Source organism: Microplitis mediator, chromosome 2 (genome assembly GCF_029852145.1).
Source record: "Microplitis mediator isolate UGA2020A chromosome 2, iyMicMedi2.1, whole genome shotgun sequence".
Classification (NCBI taxonomy): Eukaryota; Metazoa; Arthropoda; class Insecta; order Hymenoptera; family Braconidae; genus Microplitis; species Microplitis mediator.
In genome coordinates, this window is record NC_079970.1 from 11,383,770 (window position 1) to 11,406,991 (window position 23,222).

Here is a 23,222-nt window from a genome sequence, read left to right on the forward strand (position 1 = left end):
TCGATTGCCACCTCAACCGTCTCAATCGGTTTATTCGTTTGAGAGATATCGTTGGAGAAAAAATGGTAAAAAACGTTTTTTTTTTCGAAAACAACAGCACACAAACGTATTTTCGAGCTCGAAGAGCTCGAAAATGTATTCACAATAATGTTTTCGAGGTTCTTGAGCTCGAAAACAGCGGGAAGTTTTGGGACTGGCTCGCAGGGTCAACTGACAGACCGATTTTTTTTTCTCGTAATTTGCCAATACGTTCGAGTCTACTTGATCAAACGATCTGAAATTTTCAAGAAAGTTGATGGCCAACAAGCTCTTTCGATTGCCGCCTTAATCATCCAAATCGATTCATTTGATATCTTAATAACCAACGAGTGAATGATTTAATAAAGGGATTCGTTTAGTTTGTATTTATTAATAACAGCAGTGATACTTGTGTCATCATATAGGATCGACAGAAAAATTTATGTTTCATCATTCCCATGACATCACATATTTTGCATCTTAGGACATGACAAGATACAGTGCTCCCTCACAATAATTTCCCTTGCTATAATTCTTCTTCTCCTCATTTTGAGGGGAATGTGTTCCCCTACTCTCGCTACGTTGTATACAGAATATATTTATGTACGTTTAGAAAGAATGCGCGCGGATTTCTCTGTTTACTACTCTTAAGAAAAAGTGGGGTCCCTCTCTAAGAAGGAATTCATAGAATTTTTGCCCCGAATTCGGAATTATAGAGAGGGAGCACTGTAATTTTATTTTTTTATAACTGTTCGGACAACCCCGAGTCGAAATTAGACGTAAGTTGAACGTTCTTAACGTTTTGAACGTAATTTGAACGTTCTTAACGTTTGAAACGTAATTTGAACGTTCTTAACGTTTTAAACATAAATTAAACGTTTTGAACGTTTTGAAAGTAATTTGAACGATTTTTTTGTATTTTGGTTCATAAAAAATTGGTAATTTCATGAGTTATGATTTTAGTTTAATGATAACATCAATTAATTTATTTCAATATTCGTAATAACAATTTTCATCACCTTGATATCATAATATATTAACAGATATACATTTATAGTGTTGAAGATAGAAGTATGAAACTGAAAAAAATTTTTTTTTAAAATAAGAATTCTTCATTTGAGAGCCAGATAAGCGGACGACAAAATTTTAAGGAATTGACGTGATTATAATCCAGGAGTACAAAATCGAGGAAAAAACTTTTTTTGTATATGCTTATGTTTTCTTATTGGAAGTACAAATGAGTTTTAGTTTTATGATAAATATGTTTTCAATTTATGATACTCCAATCTACGTTCAAAACGTTAAAAACGTTCAATTTACGTCCAAAACAGTAAAAACGTTCAATTTACGTTTAAAACGTTAAGAACGTTCGATTTACGTCTAATATTTCGACTCGGGACTAGACAAATGTATGATGATTACTATTGAATTATTATCACGATGTCTAATGTTAAAAAAATATTTCATTGTAGAACTATCTCGTCTTACTAACGTATTTTATTTATCAGGCGATTGTAAATATGGGCACTCTGCATAGAATTGATGATTTACGAGAGAAACATCGATATAATATTACTCCGTGGGCTCGAACATTAAGTGACAATGAAGAGAGTGAGACAGAAGATGAGGACAAATTGCCTGTTGCTGCTACAATATTTGCAGTTCCACGTCGTATCACAAAAGGTTTTTAATATTATTAGCAATACAATATAAATTCTTGTTTCCAAAGCAATTCACTCTAAATCGGAGAAAATAAAGAATGCTATTATTTTTTACTAAATTTTTCTACTAATTGCTGCTACTTAAGTGCTGAGGAAAAATTTCGTTTTATTACTTCAGGTTTTTGTTATATCCCATTACGAACGGAAAAAAAGGTTATTCGTTTATTGACAAGAATATCTATTATCAAATTTCTTATAGAAAGATGACTATAATGTCTTTTTATTTCGTTGATCGATTGTCTAAATTGTTATGGTCAGAATGTGGTAGCTTGTACCGTAATATTTTGGACAAATTATTATTTTTATTATTTTCGGCCCTAGTCTTTCGACCGATAGACCGGGATCACACTGAGTGTAATTATCTGGGAGGTGTGTTGAAATAAAAGATGTTTGATGTACAAATTGAATTACTATATATTATAAAATTGAAAAATTCGATGATATGAATACAATAAACTTGATATTATTTTATGAAAGTATTAGGTGGCTAGTCAGCCGACTCTAATTTACAATGAAATTCGTTTTAATAACTAGAGAGGACTATAGAATTTTGAATACAATACATTTTTTCGGTATTTCCGTGTGTTGGAAATGTTTTTGTTTAATACAACATAAACTTAAAAATTACAGTACCTGTATTCGCAGCAACTGGATGTTTGTATGATCGTAGTTTTCACTGACTCTAGGTATTACTTTTGCTAACAATTTATTTTAACAGTTGAATTTAACTTATAAAACCCACGAATTTTAATAACTCTTAATACTGTAAGTGTGCGGACACTTGTATAATATAAACTAGTACGGAACTAGTGTAAAGGCGTGAGAACGCTGTATAAAACTGAACTAGTACGGAACTAGTGTAAAAGTGTGAGAACACTTGTATAAAATTGAACTAGTACGGAACTAGTGTAAAAGTGTGAGAACACTTGTATAAAATTGAACTAATACGGAACTAGTGTAACTTAATTTTTGTGAAGACACTGTGACTTGAACTTCACTGCCTCAATGGACCTTTTGTCCGCCCTGTGGAAAAGGTCTTATAAAAACTCATAAAAAAAAATTGGCTATGAGAAAACGATCAGTATTTGTCCACGAAAAATCTCAAAAATTCTGATACAATTATTTTCTCATAGATGGTGCATCAAAAAAATTTTTTTCTTAAAATTCTCATATAAATTATCAGAATCTATAAGAAACAGAAGCTGTAATATTGTAATTATAAGTATTTATAAGTTTTTGAAAAATGTAAAGTTTACAATTGAGTAGATTTTGGAAATGAATAAAATTGTATGAGACGATTTCTAAAGTAATCATACAAGATTTGATACTGATTAATCAATGTGAGTACAGTTATTTTCCATATAGTTTATATGCTAAATTATTGAATTTTTTAGCATGAATTCAAAAAGTTTCTATTATGTATACTCAAGAATATTTGTATGAGTATTTACGCGGAAAATCTTTAGCAATCTATTCACGAAAAATCTATGAAATTGAGTCCATTTATTTATTTATCAAATTTACTCAAGTAAACATTAATATTAAATATTAAAGTCATGATGTATTATGGGATATACCATAGTACAACCCAAACAGGTACTTGTTGGTCTGTCAAATGACAGGAGTACTCGAATAAAATCGTATTGAAATTTGGAATATAACACTTCTGAAATAAATGTCTTACCAGGGACACTACAAATCGTAGGCGCGATCTCGTGGCGAGCACCGAACTACTCCCGCTGCTGCTGCCTAGCACCGGTGACTTTCCCCTTCTCCATATCGATCTTTTCTCCCGAGAAATTTTTTCTCTTGGCTTAAACAACTTTTGTTATTTTGGTCGGAGAATACAAAAAAACTTGCGTGAAGAAACTTGCATAAAAAAATAATCTTATTGAGATTTTGTAAGTATTATAACATCGAAATTCGCCTGATCAATTCTTATTGAAAATACATTAGAATAAACTGTAACAATCTTATAGAAATGAAAGTACTTATTGAATCTCATAATCGTTGGCGGAATTCGAGTCACAAAATCTCATAAATTAAAAAATCTTACTCATTCTTTTAAAAATCTAGTACGGAAATCATGATAGGAAAACATCAAAAGCTTTGACTCATAGATTCTCATAAAAATTCATATGAGAATTTTTTTAAATCTCATAGATATTTTCGAAGCTCATAGATTCTCATAAAAAATATTCAATATTTTATCAGAATTTATGAGAGCTTTTCCACAGGGCGGGACTAACTATTTTTTGTTTAACGACCCTTTTCATAATTTCTTATCGGATCCTATTTCGTCTATTGTTTGGGGGAAAACTGTGTCCAATCGGAACACAGTCCCTATGGGTCCTTTCCCTTTCTCTAATATTTTCACCTTAGGAAAGCGGTAAGGGCACACCCCTATGTGGGCCTATGTGCGTGCGCACCCACACATCCATCCACATGTACAATTTTTTACTTATAACAATATTTTAAATCTAAATGTTTAAATTTATTTATTATTCTTTGTAATATTATGATTTGTTAACTTAAAATATTAATTTTAATTAACATTATATTTTCTTGATTGGCGTTGAGATTATATTATTTATTTGTCGTTTAAATTTATTTATAATTATGGTTTTTAAATTTGTTTATTATACTTTGTAATAAATTTGTTTATCATACCTTGTAATATTATGATTGGGTAACTTTAAAATATCAATTTTAGATAGCATTATATTTTCTTGATTAGCGTTGAGCCTATATTATTTATTTATTGTTATAAGTTTTCTACTATTTTTGTTAGTCAATTAAATCCTAATGTAAATTTAAAATAGGTGGCTAGCAGCCGACTCTATTTATTTGATTATTAGTTATTCTTTTAATATTTGAATGTAAGAAATATTACGTTTTAGAAATTATTTTTTTGGATATTAATTATTTTTTTTAGAATTTCATTACTTGAGTATTACGTTTTAAAAATTATTTATTCGATTGTTAGTTATTCTCTTAATTGACGTTTGAATATTTTTTATTTATTTTAAATTATTAAATTTTATTTAATAACTATTTCGTCATTAAAATTTAATTTTTCTATTTGTTTTGTGATGCCAAGATGTCTCGACAAAAGTGCACTCGAAGAGAAAATGAGGGATTAAGATTATATTTATTTGTAACTAAAAAATATATTCCACGTACACTTTTGCTGATAAATATTTTTGGTTTTCTACGGAAAGTGTTTTCAGCTGGCCTTTGGGCCTTTACAATTGCCTGAGGGGTCATTATAATTACATTTATGTGTTTGCTCTAGCATTTCAAAAAATGTCAAAGCAAACAAGTCTAAATCTTTTAAGAGCATTTTACAACTGCGTCATGTCTTATCACTAAATATTATCGAAACATAAAAATGATAATCAAAAAAATAAAATCTGGTCGTCGGCTCAATTTTAATAAATAAAACAGAAATTAACAATAAAATATAACGTTCAGCATTTTAGCTGGACGTAACAAAATATAGGGAAAATACTATTTTTCTTCAAGATATTTGCCATTCATACTTTTGTTCAATTTTCATTGAGAACAACAATAATGAATTTCAAAATTTTGTAGGTGGCTTAGACATTACTGATAAATAGTGCTTTACAAACATAATTTTTCCTATTTGTGATGAGAACAAGCGTTCATACAATAAGTTAACGTAAGTTGTATATCAAATTAAAATTCGTCTCCGTTCATTTACATATGCATGCTGATGGCTTGATCATGCAGGTATCTATCAAAAATGTGCATGCTCAAACATAAAATATTGGGTCAACAAGAAAGTTTTTGCATTTCTGAAGTAAATATTTTATTATCTATTCACAATAACCACAAGACCAATTTTAAATACAATAAACGCCATGTGTTTCCACAACCTTTCGTCGATGTTCTGGTAGAAATAGAATTCCAGATTTGTAAAACTCTTGGAATAATTGAAAAAACTGTTGAGATGTTGTTAGTCGATTTTATAGAAATCTATAAGTAGATTTCGTAGAAATCTATCTTTTGCATTTGTCCTCATGGTAGAATTTCCAAAGAATTTTGCTTTAATCTGTCATAATTAATCGAGTAGGTTCCAAAAATACCATTGGTTCGAAAATTTATATATGTATGTATATATATGAGCAGAGTTGTAAAAAATGCATTACTTTAGTTAATGCATTTGAGTTTCATTACTCATTACTATAATAATGGGTAATGAAATCAGTTTCCATTCCTCATTATTTTTTTCTTAGTGGAACAAAAGTTAATTCTCATTAGTAGTTAAACTGGGGGGCTTCACCCCCCCCCTCCCCCCGATAAAACGGATTTCTGCAGATTTTCAGAGGCTGTTGCGCTTTGAACAGTTTTAAATATTTTTAAAAATTTTGAAATATTTTTTTGGAGTTTACTCCTTAAAATCGATTTTCAGATAAGGAGCCCGCTATGGAAAAAATATGAGTACCTATAATATATATAGGTACATAATATATACTTTACGGCGTGAGTGTATAAGGTATGGAGACTATATACGTATATATAGTCTCCATAGTATAGGGTATCCTACGGGGCACCGTACGAATGCATGGTATGTATACGATTTACCTATATATATATATATATATATATATATATATATATATATATATATATATATATTAGACTGGGCCAAAAAAATTGACTATTTTTTTTTTCATAGCTATATCGAAAATATTATTCAGAATGACAAAAAAAAAATTTCATGAAAGTTTGAGCCCTTAAAATTAATTTTAAGAGGTCTATCATCGCAATTTTTAATTTTAATTCATAATTTGATGTTTTACGTCAGAACTGCTAAAACATTCGAGTAAAAAAAATTCATTTCCAATTATTCTTATGTAAAATTAAATTCCCTACAAAAAAGGTCTGATTAAAAATTTTCGTCAGACAAGCCGTTTCCGATTAATTAAGCTTAACAAATTGATATATTTTTTCGATTTAACATTTTTACTTTTGAATTTTGTAACTGACAAATCAATAAATATCTAATAAAGACCATGACAGATTTTCGAAAGAAATTTAAGGCTCTACAAAAAAGGCCTCTTAACATATTTTGCTAAATTCACTCCTTCGAAAGTTATTTACGTTATTGAAATCGTTTTGACTCAAATTCAACCTTGAATAACTTTCGAAGGAGTGAATTTAGCAAAAAATGTTAAGAGGCCTTTTTTGTAGAGCATTAAATTTCCTTTAAGAATCTGTCATGATCTATTTTAGATATTTCTTGATTTGTCAGTTACAAAATTCAAAAGTAAAAATGTTAAATCGAAAAAATATATCAATTTATTAAGCTCAATTAATCGGAAACGGCTTGTCTGACGAAAATTTTCAATCAGACTTTTTTTGTAGGGAATTCAATTTTACATAAGAAAAAGTGGAAATGAATTTTTTTTACTCCAATGTTTTAGCAGTTCTGACGTAAAACATCAAATTATGAATTAAAATTAAAAATTGCGATGATAGACCTCTTAAAATTAATATTAAGGACTCAAACTTTCATGAAATTTTTTTTTTGTCATCCTGAATAATATTTTCGATATAGCTATGAAAAAAAAAAATAGTCAATTTTTTTGGCCCAGTCTAATATATATATTAGGGTGCTTCGTTTCCGGCGAAAGTATTTTTTTCGTTGCTCATCAAGCAAAATATTGTTTTTTATGCTGAAACGAAAATTCCTGGTAAGTTTGAGCTCTTAATTCCAATCCTAAGTACATTCCATTTGATTTCAAAGATTTCCCATTTAAAATACACGTAAATTAAATTACTTTTTTCTTAACTTTCTAATACTCAGCTGCGTTTTTTGATATCGGCGCGGTTTTGGTTGCAAATTGTAGGCTATTTGGTGTTCTTCAAAAGTGCCCGTAGTTACTTAGCTGTAATTCCAGCTGTTTTACTTGTGACCGTTGCGGAAGTTATTTTTCCTATAAAATTGACCTTTATTGGCTTGCAGAACGTAAACCAATGAAACTACACTATAAATGCTAATAGAAATTTTATAGGAAATTTTATTCCCTTCAAAAAAAGTCCTATGAGTCAAGTCGCTAAAGTCCATAGTTTCCGAGTTATAGTAATTTTAATAATTTGAAAAATAAAATATCAATTGTAATTGTTTTTTTTTATATTTTATTTTTCAAATTATTAAAATTACTATAACTCGGAAACTATGGACTTTAGCGACTTGACTCATAGGACTTTTTTTGAAGGGAATAAAATTTCCTATAAAATTTCTATTAGCATTTATAGTGTAGTTTCATTGGTTTACGTTCTGCAAGCCAATAAAGGTCAATTTTATAGGAAAAATAACTTCCGCAACGGTCACAAGTAAAACAGCTGGAATTACAGCTAAGTAACTACGGGCACTTTTGAAGAACACCAAATAGCCTACAATTTGCAACCAAAACCGCGCCGATATCAAAAAACGCAGCTGAGTATTAGAAAGTTAAGAAAAAAGTAATTTAATTTACGTGTATTTTAAATGGGAAATCTTTGAAATCAAATGGAATGTACTTAGGATTGGAATTAAGAGCTCAAACTTACCAGGAATTTTCGTTTCAGCATAAAAAACAATATTTTGCTTGATGAGCAACGAAAAAAATACTTTCGCCGGAAACGAAGCACCCTAATATATATATATATATATATATATATATATATATATATATATATATATATATATATATATATATATATATATATATATATATATATATATATATATATATATATATATAATATATATACTCTACGGCGTCTTTAAATGATAAATATATATATAGTATATCAGTCGTACTCTAATGGTACGTATAGTGAGCATTATTATTTTGTATTCTCATGTGTTTTTTTTTAATTTTAAGCTATTACTGATTTTATATTCTTGTTAGGCATTATATGATTACTTTTCAAATTTTTCATGCCATTTTATAAACTTTATAATCTTTTTAAAAATAAATGGATTACTTAAATATTTTTGGAAAATTTTTGTTCACCATATTGTTAGCGTAAGCTAATAATAATAAAAAAAAAATTTTTTTTCTTAAAAATGCATTTATAATATTTATAAATAAATGCGTGTTGTTAGAGAACTGCATAATAGATAAACGTTAGGTTTAGAATTTATAAGAAAGCTTAACTCATACTGTATAAAAACTACTAGAAGGTCGAAAACTGTATCTGCAATAGTTGCAAAATTACAGCAATTTGTTTGTTGACAAATTGAGTCAGTGCTTGGACTTGGTCGTACTCCAAAATCCAGATGTTTTGTAAAAAATTTAAAAAATTTTTATTTGCTATATTGTTGCAGGTTGCTGCTTCCGTAATTTTTTTATGTTCTAGAAAAAAATTAAAATAAAAAAAAAAGTTGTCAAACAAACAAATGAACAAATTGTTGACAAAAAAAATTTTTTTTTTGCCATTATATTTAGAAATGCAAATGATGATTAAAAAAAACGATTCCTTGATGAAAAAAACGATTATAAACAATAAGATATAGTTTTTAAGAAAATTTTGTTTTTTGAAATCATTATTTCCTCACGCTAACAATATGGTGAAAAAAAAGTTTTCTAAAATATTTAATTAATCCATTTGTGTATAAAAAATTTATAAACAAAGGGCAATAAAAAAATTGAAAAGTAATCATCTAATGCCTAAGAAGAATATGAAATCAGTAATAACTTAAAATTAAAAAAAAATTATTTAACATACACTATTTTAATTTTGAATTTTCTTGGTAGTTCAAAAATTAATAATTAATGAAATCAAAATATTGTATAAACTTTCATACTGTCATCTTGTTGAGTATGTTTATAAAAAGGGCTCCAAGAAACAAAAAATTTACAGATTAATTATTTAAACTTTTATGCCGCCTTTTATGACAACTCAAACCCGTAAAAAAAATGTTGATTAACAATTGAATAACTTTTTGAAAAATGGTGATGCAACTTTTATTACCGCGAAATCATATTCTTTAAAGTGTCTAGATGACACCAGCATGTTTTCAATTTTTTAATTGATTGAACAATTGTAATTTGATTTTTCCAAAAAAAATCCAATAACGTCTTTTTCTAGACGCCATTCCAGATCGTTTAAGCCATCAACTATATTTTTAGGAGACCTGTAACTATTTTTTGCAGGAACTCAACTTCTCGACTAGACTAAAATAGAAAAAAAATACATTATTTAGGTATTTTCATTGATTCGTTTATTTACCATTTGATATGGTATTAATCTTTTTCTTAGACTAGTAAGCCTTTAATTCTGTGCCTATTTAGACAGTCGATCTGAAGGAGTAAACTCCAATCGTGCGTCGGAGCTGACACACAAACCTTTTTTTTTTTTTAAGTTTTAAATATTTTTTTTAAACTTTTAAATAGTTTCTTAAGTATTTAACCCTTTCAATTAAACCCTTTTAAAACTATAGTGGGTGGGGCGGGGGAGGGGGTAAGATTTAAACAGTAATCTAGATATTTTGAAACTTTGATATAATAAACAGATAAATAATTTTTTTCTCAGAATCCCCTACTCAAAACCCCACCTAAATTATTATTATTATTATTTTATCGAATATTCTCGAATTTTTCTCTATCTCAACCAATGAATTTTGGCTGTGTGGGATTTTGGCTATGTGGGATTTTGGCTGTGTGGGATTTTGGCGATGTGGGATTTTGGCTATGTGGGATTTTAACATCCACCCGGATACATCTTTTTGTAAAAACACGGTTGAAAACTTAAAATTCAAAAATCTTGATTAAAAACATTTTGTATATTTGTTTTGTATTTTTTGCTGTAAAGGCCATCTCATATCGAAAATTTTGAAAAAAAAGCCATTGAATTTCGACCATTATTACGAAAGTTATGATCAAAAAACCATAAAAAGAGCGGTTTTTTTCAAAACTCGATATTTTTTGAACCATTGATCAAAAAAATCTCAAAATTTACCAGGAAGCCTCTTTTGAGGGGCACCAACAAATATCAAAAAATTAAGAAAATCGGAAAAATCAATTTTTGAAACCGTCCGATATGGCGTGGAATGCCCCATATATTTTCGAGCTCGAACAGCTCGAAAATACCTTTGTATGCCGTTGTTTTCGAAAAAAAACGTTTACTACCATTATTTCTCCCACGATATCTCTTAATCGAATCAACCGATTGAGACAGTTGAGGGAGCAATCGACGCATTCTAACGAATTCTAAAGCTGATCAAATTTTTAAATTAATCTGTCGAGTCGTTTTTGAGAAATTTTAAAAAAACCAACAAAAAATGTTTTGTTAATTCTTTTGTTAATGGTTTCTCTCGAACGAATGAACCAATTTTGACAGTTGAGGTGGCATTCCACGCGACTTATAAAGTTTCAGAGCTGATTAGATTTAGGAATCAATCCATTGAGCAAATTAAAAGTTATCCAAGAAAAACATTTTAAAAAAAATTCTATTTTTGGAATATCTCCAAACACACTTTACCGATCGAGCTTAAATTTTCACAGTCATCGTCTTGAAGTTAGTCAGAATAGCTTCCTAGAACCTAAAAACGTCAAAATTTGATAGAAATTTGATTTCCGAAAATTGGACCAAAACCAATAACTTCCCGAATTGTTGAAAATTTTCAATTTTCTCAGCGGGAAGTTAAAAAATTGGATTTTAGATCTTAAGAAAAATCAATTTTCCAAATTTTTAATTTAAATGTTTAGTTTAAAATCTTTTTATAATGGTTTTATTTTAATTCTTCTCAAATATTTAACTTCAGTTATTAAAATTTTTATTATTATTTATTTCGCTCACTTCAATTCTCACTCAACTTTTTTCTTTTGTTTCACAATTTTACTTTTTATTTTTTATTCTTACGTTAGAAAAAAAAAATTTCGAGCACACTAAAGAAAATTTCGATAGTAGTTTTTTTGTGTTGATTCAATTTCACTCTGATAACTTAATGTCATTTTTTTTGTAAAAAAAAATTTTCTCATTTTCTGATTTGACCAGTCTGTTCGAATCCATCTTTGCCAACAATTTAAATTATATATAAGTTGTTACGTTCTAGTTCATGTGTTGGTGCTGGCGTGGTTTGACGGTAGATTTAAGATGGACGCAATATGAACTTGCATGTAATTATAAATAATAATTAATCGCATTGTTGCAGTGTATAGCCTCATGGCCTTGTACACTTTCGCCTTTCTATCGTAAACTGCTTACTTCTCCCTCTGCTTTTATTTTGTGGCTGACTTGTGCTTATACTGTACCACATCATTACAGTGATGCCCCACTATCTCACCTCACGATAGACCTGCAGTGGCGTAGGAAAACCACAGAGAAAACATAGCCAGTATAGTTTGGATTGGGTGAGGCTCTAGTGATCGATAAAATTCCCATTTTACCGACCACTAGATCCTCATCCCGCGCTTAACGGTCAGAGACCTTCGTTCGAACCCGACGCGTGGCTAAGCGGTCACCCAGTCAAGTAGCAATCCTGCTCGATGGTACGTAACTTTGGTGATCGCCCGAGCCACGTGCGTGCCAAACGGCTGCCTCTACCGCTAATTACAAATAATAATTAAGTATGAGTTGAACAGCCACCATTTGGTGGTTGTAATAATCTGGTCGTTTGGATATATTATTCGATATATCTAAATCCTACTTATTCAATTGTAAAGAAATAGTTTTAGAGTGTGGAAATATACAATTGAAGTAATTTATAATAATGTTAAGATATTCCTATCAATTACTTCAAGAAGGTGAGAACGAAGTTAAGATTTTATGAGCCTGATTGATCTCAATGATTCTAAGTTTCGGACTGATTCCTCTTGATCGAGAAAAACTAGAGTAAGTGTTATCAAAACGTGGCGTTTGCGCATCAGCCCCGCACAACGTTCGATGTAGAGGGGTGGATCGATATAAGCAATATTCTCGAATGATTCATTCTCTGTTCGCACGCTCTCTCCGTTTTTGTTATTAACAAATAAGTCCCTTACCATTGATCAAAAGTTATTTTAGAACTAAATAGGTACTTGTGCAGCTGAGAGTCCCGAGAGAAACTCGAGGTGTCAGCGTTTATTTGTATATAAGAAATATAAAGAGAAAAAATTTTTTATCCATATGTTTTAAATATTCTGAATAACATTATACTATGTTATTTTATATTATCCCTCGCAGATTTGAATCACGGTGAAAACACCGTGGAAGTGCAAACACCGTGGATCCACCGTGGTTACACGGTGGGTTTGTTCCATTTCACCACCGGGTATACACAGTGTATCCACTGTGATTACGCGGTGTATCCACCGTGATCCACGGAGGCTTTGTGCTATTTCACCACCGTGGTTCCACGGTGTATCACCGCGAAATCACAGTGAAAACACCGTGTATACACAGTCGTCAAACCACCGTGGAATCACGGTGGATACACCGCGTAATCACAGTGGTAAAATGGAACAAACCCACCGTGTTTCCACCGTGATTCAAATCAGTGAGGGATTATATTATATTATATTATTATATTTTATCATATTATTACATCTGATTATATCCTGCAACTTGCTGAATTATAATTATACGTCTTAATTAGTATGTAATAATTACGTTATAATTAGTATTTAAAAATGGTCAGAGACATCTGACGAGCAGACTGGGATGTAGCATGTGTGTAAAATTTTGAAATTGATTTTGAACACCTTGATAAGATAAGTACAGAGACATGCTACAAATCTCATGTTTATGTTGGTTTCTTTCCACCTGATCATATCTAAAATAGAAAATCGTTACAACTACCTACTTACCAGTAATCTATCGAACTAGTTTATTGTTTTTGTTTGTGAAAAATAAAACTAGGAAGTAAACAAAAATCATTTTTTATAAAATTTATGCTTAACAATATTAAAACAAATTAAATCTAGATCGTTTTTAGTGAAAAATATTGAATACGTGTCTCTATTCACGGTGCTGGAGATCCTAGTCGTTGCATTCTTTCCATCTCCTTCACAACATTTGACATGGAATGACCCTTATGGAATTGTTCAAAAAGTATGTATGCTCCATATACAGTCCTATACAGCCATATTTAATTCGTTTTACCCGGAAGTAAAGTGTAAGTGAATCGTTATTACTCCAGTTAGTTGATACAACTGTAATTTTTATTTTACACTAATTTTCTTCAATCTTAAATTAAAAAGTGGTGGTTGATCAATAACTATATCGGAAGTCACATGTATTATGCAAGTATATGTGTAGGTCACATATGTTCTATAAAGCATTGCAGTTATAACATGAATCAGTGGCTCATAGTCTCTATCTTGTAATCGTATAATAGTATTTGACATATTGTCATATTTTTTTGCTTTGCAACAAAAATAATTATTACCGTCTTAACAGATTAGAAAACCGTAAAAAATACCTAGAACTTTCAATATAATTACCAATCATCGAAAATTATTTGATTTAAAATTGTTATATGAATTTTCAACAGGAGCACGTGTGAGGCAAACTGTAATACCACCATCATCTCAAACCATGAATGATCTATTTTTTGGGAAAAGTGCATTAATAAGTGCTAAAACTAGACGGCTGCGACCAGCGACAAGTTCAATTCCATCACAAAAAACTCGACTTATAGCCCTTCATTGTCACAAGAGTCAAGTGGACTACAACAGTGTTGCAGTAAACAACCGAAATACAAATACCTTCATGGAAATAAAAAGGGAATCTTCTGGTATGTATGAAACTAATGCAGAAGTATAAGTTTTGTAGTAAAATTGTGTTTAACGAGGAGTCTGCCGGTTGTATAGTTTACTATTGAAGCAAATTTCTTACGTTAGAAAGTGTTGGAGCTTTGAAAAAGGCCGGTTTGGTCTTGAAAAAGACTGTTGAGTTATAACGTTAAAAAATAGATATGACTGGTTCTAAAAAGAACCGTTGAGATGGCAAGTAGTCTTACGTTGACCCGGAGGTCTAGTTGACTAGCCCTGAAAAGAGCTAAGACAACGTTAGTTATAAAAAGAACTGGTTGTTGTTGAGACGTAGCTAGAGAATATTGAAGCCTTGCTCGCTTGAATATTTATTCGTTGAGGAGCGCTGATAGCTTTGCTGGCTATCTGTAGAGAGTATTCTTTCCAGTTAGACTGGTGAAGAATTAATGCACTGCCGCTACAGTTACAGTTTTCATAATATTTTGTTGATCTATTTTACATTCAATAGTATAATTAATACATTGCTTATACTTATTATTTATTTTCGATTTCTGTCCTTAAGACTTAACTCGCATGAACTTTCGTTTTTTCTTTATTTTACAGATATTATTCTATAATTTCATAAAAAATTAACATTTAGATTCCATTTTGTTTAGGAAAAAGTTTAGAAAAAACCTAATTAGATTAATATTTGATTGTTATGACTAGACAGCCTTACAAACTACTTACAAATTAAGACTTAATACTACTAGGTCAGATGCTTATTTATTAGCGTTCGACGCGGCATTTTATATTTACCCTGGCGGACCTGAAATACGGTAAAAAACCGAAATTTAGGTGAATTTACGGTAAATTACCGTAAAAAACACAGAATACCGTAGTATTCCGTACTGCTACCGAATTTGGCGGTAAAATTGCGGTATCCCACCGAATTTTCACGCAAAATTACGGAAAGTTACGGTAATCTACCGCAAAAATTCCGAAATGGGTATAGAATTCTTTTACGGTAAGCCTACTGTATTCTTACCGTAAATTTTTTGTCTGCCACCGTAGAATACAGTTATCTAAAAGTATTTCTGTAAATTTGGCAAGTACCTAAAGTTCTACTACAATTTAATAACTTTTACCATCTGGGACTCAAAAATAAAAGGCTAGAAAAAATGGCTAAATCTACCAACAAATAAGATAAACATATCTTCGAAAATCTACTATAATTCAGGTATGGGTTAAGTTGGAAATGCTATGAGAAAAATGGACACAAAAAAGTTGATGTACTAACATTTTTCAATTTTATTTATTCATGGTGTCCAAAAATTGAAAGTGTAGAAAATTTAAAGCTCATAAACCAATGAACGGATGTTTATGCAAGATTATTATGGTTGTAGGAAATTGAACGCTATACAAAAAAATTCTCTTATTATTTTTTGATAAATCCAACTGTTTAAACGTTATTTGAGCTTAAAGTAAAGTTTATAGTGAATTTTGAGATCTTTTTATTTTTCCGGCGGAACTATCAGTCTTATCACAAAATACCCGACTAGAATTTTTCATAAGGGCCTGACGAGGTCCTTATCGGGTTAACCTTACTTCAAATAAGGTCCCGATCAGGGTATCCTGACGAGGATCCTGATATTGATGTAACGCTTAAGACCCATGAGGTCCTTATCGGGATTGCCTTATCAGGACCTTACCAGGATATCCTCATCACGTCCTTATCAGGATTGCCTTATCAGGATATCCTCATCAAATCCTTATCAGGATATCCTCATCAAATCCTTATCAGGATTACCTTATTAGTAATTATTTTTAAAAAAATATTAAATTGCAAAACAAAAATAAGAGAATTTTAATTCGATCGAGAATGTTATCTATTGTATTGAGAGCATTAATTAAAGGAAGTAAACATATTTTTTATTGATTAAAAAATCCCGATAACTGCTGGGCTCGAACCTGCGTCCTTTCGATTCAAAGTCCTCGATGCTATCCACTGGGCTAACATACACAAGTGATCTTGAAAGTGTAAATATAATATTCATTATGATGTCAAAGAATAATTGATGAAAAAGTAAAAAATCTGTGTTACAATGATTGACGTGATTTTTATATGATATTATTTTGTACTTTTTTTAATTTTTAGCCTGTAAATGAAATATTTAAAGAGATGGGATAACTTTTTTTTTAATAAGAATATCCTGACGAGGCCCTGAACAGCAACTCGTCAGGTTGACCCGATGGCAAATCACTTTTTTTAACTTCCCGCTGAGAAAATCGACGATTTTCAAAAAATTCGGGAAGTTATTGGTTCCACCCCGATTTTAAAAAACCGGGTTTCCATCATATGTCGACATTTGAAGGTGCTAAGATGCTATTCTGACATTTTCAGAGCGATGTCTGTATGTATGTATGTGTGTGTGTGTGTGTGTATGTGGATGTAAACCTCTCATATCTTTTTGATGAATGAACCGATTTAGATGGTTCTTGCGGCATTCGAAAGATATCTTCTGAACTTAGATTTTCAAAAAAATTTTAGACCATTTAGTCAAATAAACTCTGAGATATTTAAGAAATACGAAAAAAAAAAATTTTTTTTTCGTTTTTTTTTTTGGATATTGTGAAAACTGTTGGATCGATCAATTCCAAAATCTAATCAGCTCTAGACCTCAATAAAACGCGCCGATTGCCACCTCAACCGTCTTAATCAGATAATCCGTTTGAGAGATATCGTCGACGAAAGAATGAAAAAAAATCGTTTTTTTTTCGTTTTTCGTAAATATTTCGGAAACTATCGAATCGATCAATTCCAAAATCTAATCAGCTTTAGAACTCGATAAAATCATTCGATTGGTGCCAAGAATGTCCCAACCAGATAATCCGTTCGAGAGATATCGTCAACGGAATAATAAATGTTAAATCAATATCTGTTTTTTTCATTGAATAACATAATAATTACTGAAAAAATTACTCAAAACTAATATTTTTTTCTTTATATAAGTCATTGGAAGTGATTGCCTACAAATCGTCATGTTTGCTCGTATCAGGATATGTTTACACGATATAGATACAACGTATTACGTAAATACTTATTTTTGAGCTAATTATTGACCATAATTGTGAACAAATATAAAAATCTGGGTATCGGTTGGCCCTGCAGGCCAGCCCCTAAACTTCCCGCTATTTTCAAGCTCTAAGAGCTCGAAAACATTGGTATAAATACATTTTCGACAATATCTTTGTTTCCCTTTTTTATGAGCTTTTCAAGCTCAAAAGGGTTACGGTTTATGTTAAAGTTTAAAAATTTAGAATCCAAAATAACGAATGAATGAGCGTTTTTTATATATTTTATTACAATTATGTTCAATAATTAGCTCAAAAATAAGTATTTACGTGATTCGTTGTATCTACATCGTGTAAGTATATCGTGATACCAGCGAACATGACAATTTTTGAGCAATCACTTTCAATGACTTATATAAAGAAGAACATATTAGTTTTGAGTAATTATGTTCAGTAATTATGATGTTTTTTAATGGAAAAAGCACATATAGATTTTACATTTATTATTCCGTCAACAATATCTCTGGAACGGATTATCTGATTGGGACGTTCTGGGCAGCAATCGAATGCTTTTATCGAGTTCTAAAGCTGATTAGGTTTTGGAATTGATCGATTCGATAGTTTCCGAAATATTCACGAAAAATAAAAAAAAAAAAACGATTTTTTTCCATTCTGTTGTCGACGATATCTCTTGAACGGATTATCCGATTGAGACGGTTGAGGTGGAAATAGAATGCTCACATCGAGTTCTAGAGCTGATTAGATTTTGGACTTGATCGATTTGATAGATTCCGAAATATCCACGAAAAACGGAAAAAAACGATTTTTTCCATTCTTTCGTCGACGATACTTCTTGAACGGATTATCCGATTAAGACGGTTGAGGTGGCAATCGACGCGTTTTATTGAGGTCTAGAGCTGATGAAATTTTGGGAATGATTGGTTTAGTCGTTTCGACGATATTTGCAAAAAACCGTTTCTTACTGTTTCTTTCGTCGACGATATCTTTCGAACGGATTATCTGATTGAGCCGTTCTTGGTGGCAATCGAAAGCTTTTATCAAGTTCTAAAGCTGATTAGATTTTGGAATTGATCGATCCAACAGTTTTCACAATATCCAAAAAAAACGAAAAAAAAATTTTTTTTTTTTCGTATTTCTTAAATATCTCAGAGTTTATTTGACTAATTGGTCTAAAATTTTTTTGAAAATCTAAGTTCAAAAGATATCTTTCGAATGCCGCAAAAACCATCTAAATCGGTTCATTCATCAAAACGATATGAGAGGTTTACATCCACACACACACACACACACACACACACACACACACACACACACACACACACACACACACACACACACACACACACACACACACACACACACACACACACATACACACACACACACACACACACACACACACACACACACACACACACACACACATACACACACACACACACACACACACACACACACACACACACACACATACATACATACATACATACAGACATCGCTCTGAAAATGTCAGAATAGCACCCTAGCACCTTCAAATGTCGACATATGATGAAAACCCGGTTTTTGAAAATCGGGGTGAAACCAATAACTTCCCGAATTTTTTGAAAATCGTTGATTTTCCTCAGCGGGAAGTTAAAAAATCCTCATTTATTCATTATTTTAGATTCTAAATTTTTAAACTTTAACATAAAACGTAACCCTGTTGAGCTTGAAAAGCTCATAAAAAGGGAAACAACGGTGTCTTCGAGCTCAAAGAGCTCGAAAATGTATTAACAACAATGTTTTAGAGACCAAGGAGCTCGAAAACAGCGGGAAGTTCTAGGGCTAGCCCGCAGGGTCAACCGATAGACAGATTTTTTAAATAGAAATATCCTGACGAGGTCTTGACAAAGAACTTGTCAGGTTGACCCGATAGCAAATAACTTTTTTTGAATAAGGATATCCTGACGAGGGTCTGATCAGGAACTTGTCAGGTTGACCCGATGGCAAATAACTTTTTTTTGAATAAGGATATCCTGACGAGATCCTGATCAGGAACTCGTCGGGTTGGCCCGGTGGCAAATAAATTTTTTTTTAATTAGGATATCCTGATGAGGACCTGACAAGGAACTTGTCAGGTTTGCCCTAATAAGGCAAACCTTATATTAACCCGATAAGGTCCTTATGGTACTTCAGGCAAATCAGGAAGAAATTCTAGTCGGGTATGTCATAAAAATTTTTTTGAAGGTAATTTTATTCCTTCCAAATTATTACGGATAAAGTTTTTCGAATTCTGCTTTGTTTTCTAGTTATTTTCATTTCAATGTTGAGCTCTTAAAAGCAATCAGAAAACTATTTTATTAAGTTTTTCTTTCTTTTAAGTTTCATACATTTGAATTTGCCGGGCTATTTTGAGACAGCTGAAACACGCTCCCTCGCCAGATAATCAGCTATTAGATTTTCTGCGCAGTGTCTCCTGTTCATTTTATAAGCGTTACATTATTGAATAATAATCATTGTGGATTTAAATGATAAATCAATTGATTTCAAATAATTGAAACATAAAAATTTATGATATGTGATTTTTTACATTTTTTGCGTGAGAATATGCTTAACAAGTGATTATAATAATCAGTTTAATTTTTGTTTATGACATGCTGAGTTTATTGGTTAAGTTTAGCGTTGCTGTAATAAGTTAGGAAAAATAATTAAATTCGATTTATTACGTGCTATTTATAAGAATTATTTTATTCTTAACTTAAATTAAAATTTTTCTAATAAATTAATTTATTCTAAACTTAAAAGTCAGATTTATAGCAAATTTCTAGATTTTTTTACTTTTCCGGTGAAACTATCAGGCTTATCACAAAATGTTAGTGTCTTTTTTGTACACACTTTTATTTTTTACAAATTACCTCTAATAAAGTGTCTCAAAACTTCGCATTGTTTACTAGTTATTTCCATTTTCATGACAAGCTCTTGAAATCGATCAGAACACTAATTTGTTTTAAGAGCTTGACATTAGAATGGAAATAGCTAGAAAAAAATGCGGGATTTTAAAAAACATTATCGGAGATAATTTTTAATGAATAGGATTCTCAACAAAAAAGATTCTATGACGTTTCGTGATAAGTCTGATAGTTTCACCAAAAAAGTAGAAAGATCTCGAAGCTTCCTATCAATTGGATTTCAAGCTCCAATAACCTTTAAACAGATGAATTTCGCAAAAGTTACGGTACAATTACTGTTCCTGTGAGCATATCTAATTTCACGGTATTTTTCGATATCACTACCGTAGTTTACGGTAGTCAAGTACGGTAATTCTACGGTAAGTTCCGGTAAACTACGATAGTGATACCGAAAAATACTGTAAAATAAGATCCGCCAGGGTATGCCATGGATTTCTGGTAGTTTCACAGCATAAGTCAAATAAAATATATATATTTTTAATTTGAGTCGTGTAGAAATTCGTTGTGTGTCGTAACACAGCATCTTTAATTCTAGAGAATCCTGTTTGTTTAATAATTGATTTGATACTTAACCCTGGTTTGGCATTTAGTGCTATACGCAGGCTTTTTTTTGTATTTTCTCTAATCTGTCATACTTTACTTTGCTTGGATTGCTCCATATTGAAGACGCATATAACAGTATGGGCCTTATACACATAGTATATATGTTTATCTTTTGCGAGGATATATTTTTGTTAAAAAAAAATTTTCTACGTATTTACACTGGTCACGAAAATTGAGGGATAGAAAAAATATTCGAAATTTTTGGGTGACTTTCAACATGCTGTAACTCGGTGAAAAATGGTCATAGAAAAAAAATAGGAAAAGCAAATGGTAGCCTCAAGTTTCTAGTTTTCAGATCTGGACCTCAAATTTTATTATCATAGACTATTCCGGAGTAATCATAAGAAAACCGACGAAAAAAAATTTTTGCTCGTCTTTCAACAAGTCTGTGGGCTTCAATAAATTTTTTTGAATAATCCGACTTTACGACTCTTTTAGGAAATTTTGTGCCCCTTAATTTGGCGGCCTGAACATGTCTTTTCGACAGTTTGGTACCGAGTTATCATTGATCAAAGCAAAAAAGTCCATTTTGGCTTTGATAATCAATAACTCCGGACCTATTAGTTGCACAGAGAATGGAAGTAGGGTTTTAAAAACTGCAAAATATACCTTATAAGGCAAAATTAGTGGCTTTTGATGGAAAAATTTATTTTGAAGCGATAATGTTTATTAAAAAACAGGTCAAAATTTGCATGTTTAAGGATATTTGGAAATCTTGCTATAACTTTGGATACAACGGATAAACAAAGGATATCGTCGTTTTTTTTTTCAACCTCAAAGTGTCCTGGAAAAACCCTAGAAATTTCAATGCGCTGCGATTGTTCTTTCTTAGTGTCCCGAAGCTTTAAATTTATTGATTTAGCCAAAAATCGCATAATTAGCGATTCTTTGGTTTTCAATCATTTCTTCAATGTCAAAAAGTTTTTTTTAGCGACAAGCTTCGTTTCTTCAACCAAAATCAGTAATTCTTAAAAAACATTTTTTTTTATATTTTTCTTTTTTATCATCTTCAAAATGATTTCGATGTTAAGAAAAATCATTTTGAAGATGATAAAGAAGAAAAATATCGAAACAAAAAAATCTGGGCGTCGGTTGGGCCTGCAGGCCAGCCCCAAAACTTCCTGCTGTTTCCGAGCTCAAGGAGCTTGAAATCATCACTGTGAATATATTTTCGAGCACTTCGAGCTCGAAAAAGCTATTACGTGCAATCATTTTTTTTTGAGCTTTTCAAGATCTAACAAATAACGTTTCAAGCTAGAGTTTAAAACTTAAGAATCAGAAATCATTGATAAAGATGCGGCTTTTAAATTTTTATTTTCGATTATGTTCTCTGAAGTACATGTACTGAGGCAGAAATCAATGTCAGTGATCAAAATCAAGATTTGAATGAGTTTTAACTTAGGTCAGAGCAATAATATATGGAATATCCGAGAAAAACATTAACGACTAGGTTTTTTCAATTTTTTGCTGACAATATGTTCAAAACTAAGGAACAAGTTACATGACATTAGCTGATGATCGAAAGAGACTATATTGAGAAAGAGTTGGTATGATTTCAGACACATTTTAGCACATTATATTTTTGATTTATAAGGAAAGAATAACATAAAATGTTATTTTTTTAACTTTTCAGCGCTGATATCTTTTGAACTAATCAACCGATTTTGACGTTTGAGGTGGTAATCGGCGCGTTTTCTTAAATTCTAGAGCTGATTAGATTTTAAAATTGATCGGATAAGTAACTTCAAAGATAATCGAAAAAAACCGTTTTTTATCATTTCTTCCACCAACGATATCTCTCGAACGAATTAACCGATTGAGATGGTTGAGGTAGCATTCGACGCGGCTTATCAAGTTTTAGAGCTGATAAGATTTTCAAGTCAATCGTTCAAGTCGTTTCTGAGAAATCACTAAAAAACGAAAAAAAAAATTTTTTTTTTTTTCATAATTCGCCAATATTTTCTACTTGATTAAATGATCTGAAATTTTCAGCAAAGTTAAGGGCCAACAAGCTCTTTCGATTGCCACGTCAACCATCCAACTCGATTCATTAGTTAAAAAGTGACAAAGAGTTTACACACACACACACACACACACACACACACACACACACACACACACACACACACACACACACACACACACAC

The 23,222-nt window shown here is 31.1% G+C and overlaps 1 protein-coding gene across 6 annotated transcripts in view; it reads left to right on the forward strand.

Moving 5' to 3' along the window:
• LOC130663026 (uncharacterized) overlaps positions 1–23,222 on the forward strand; it is a 490,048-nt gene that overhangs the window by 352,130 nt on the left and 114,696 nt on the right. For all 6 annotated transcript variants that reach the window (XM_057462059.1, XM_057462055.1, XM_057462056.1 and 3 more), the window contains 2 exons: positions 1,527–1,701; positions 14,230–14,472. In XM_057462059.1, coding sequence (XP_057318042.1) covers positions 1,527–1,701; positions 14,230–14,472 — 418 coding nt within the window. The remainder of the gene's footprint in view (positions 1–1,526; positions 1,702–14,229; positions 14,473–23,222) is intronic.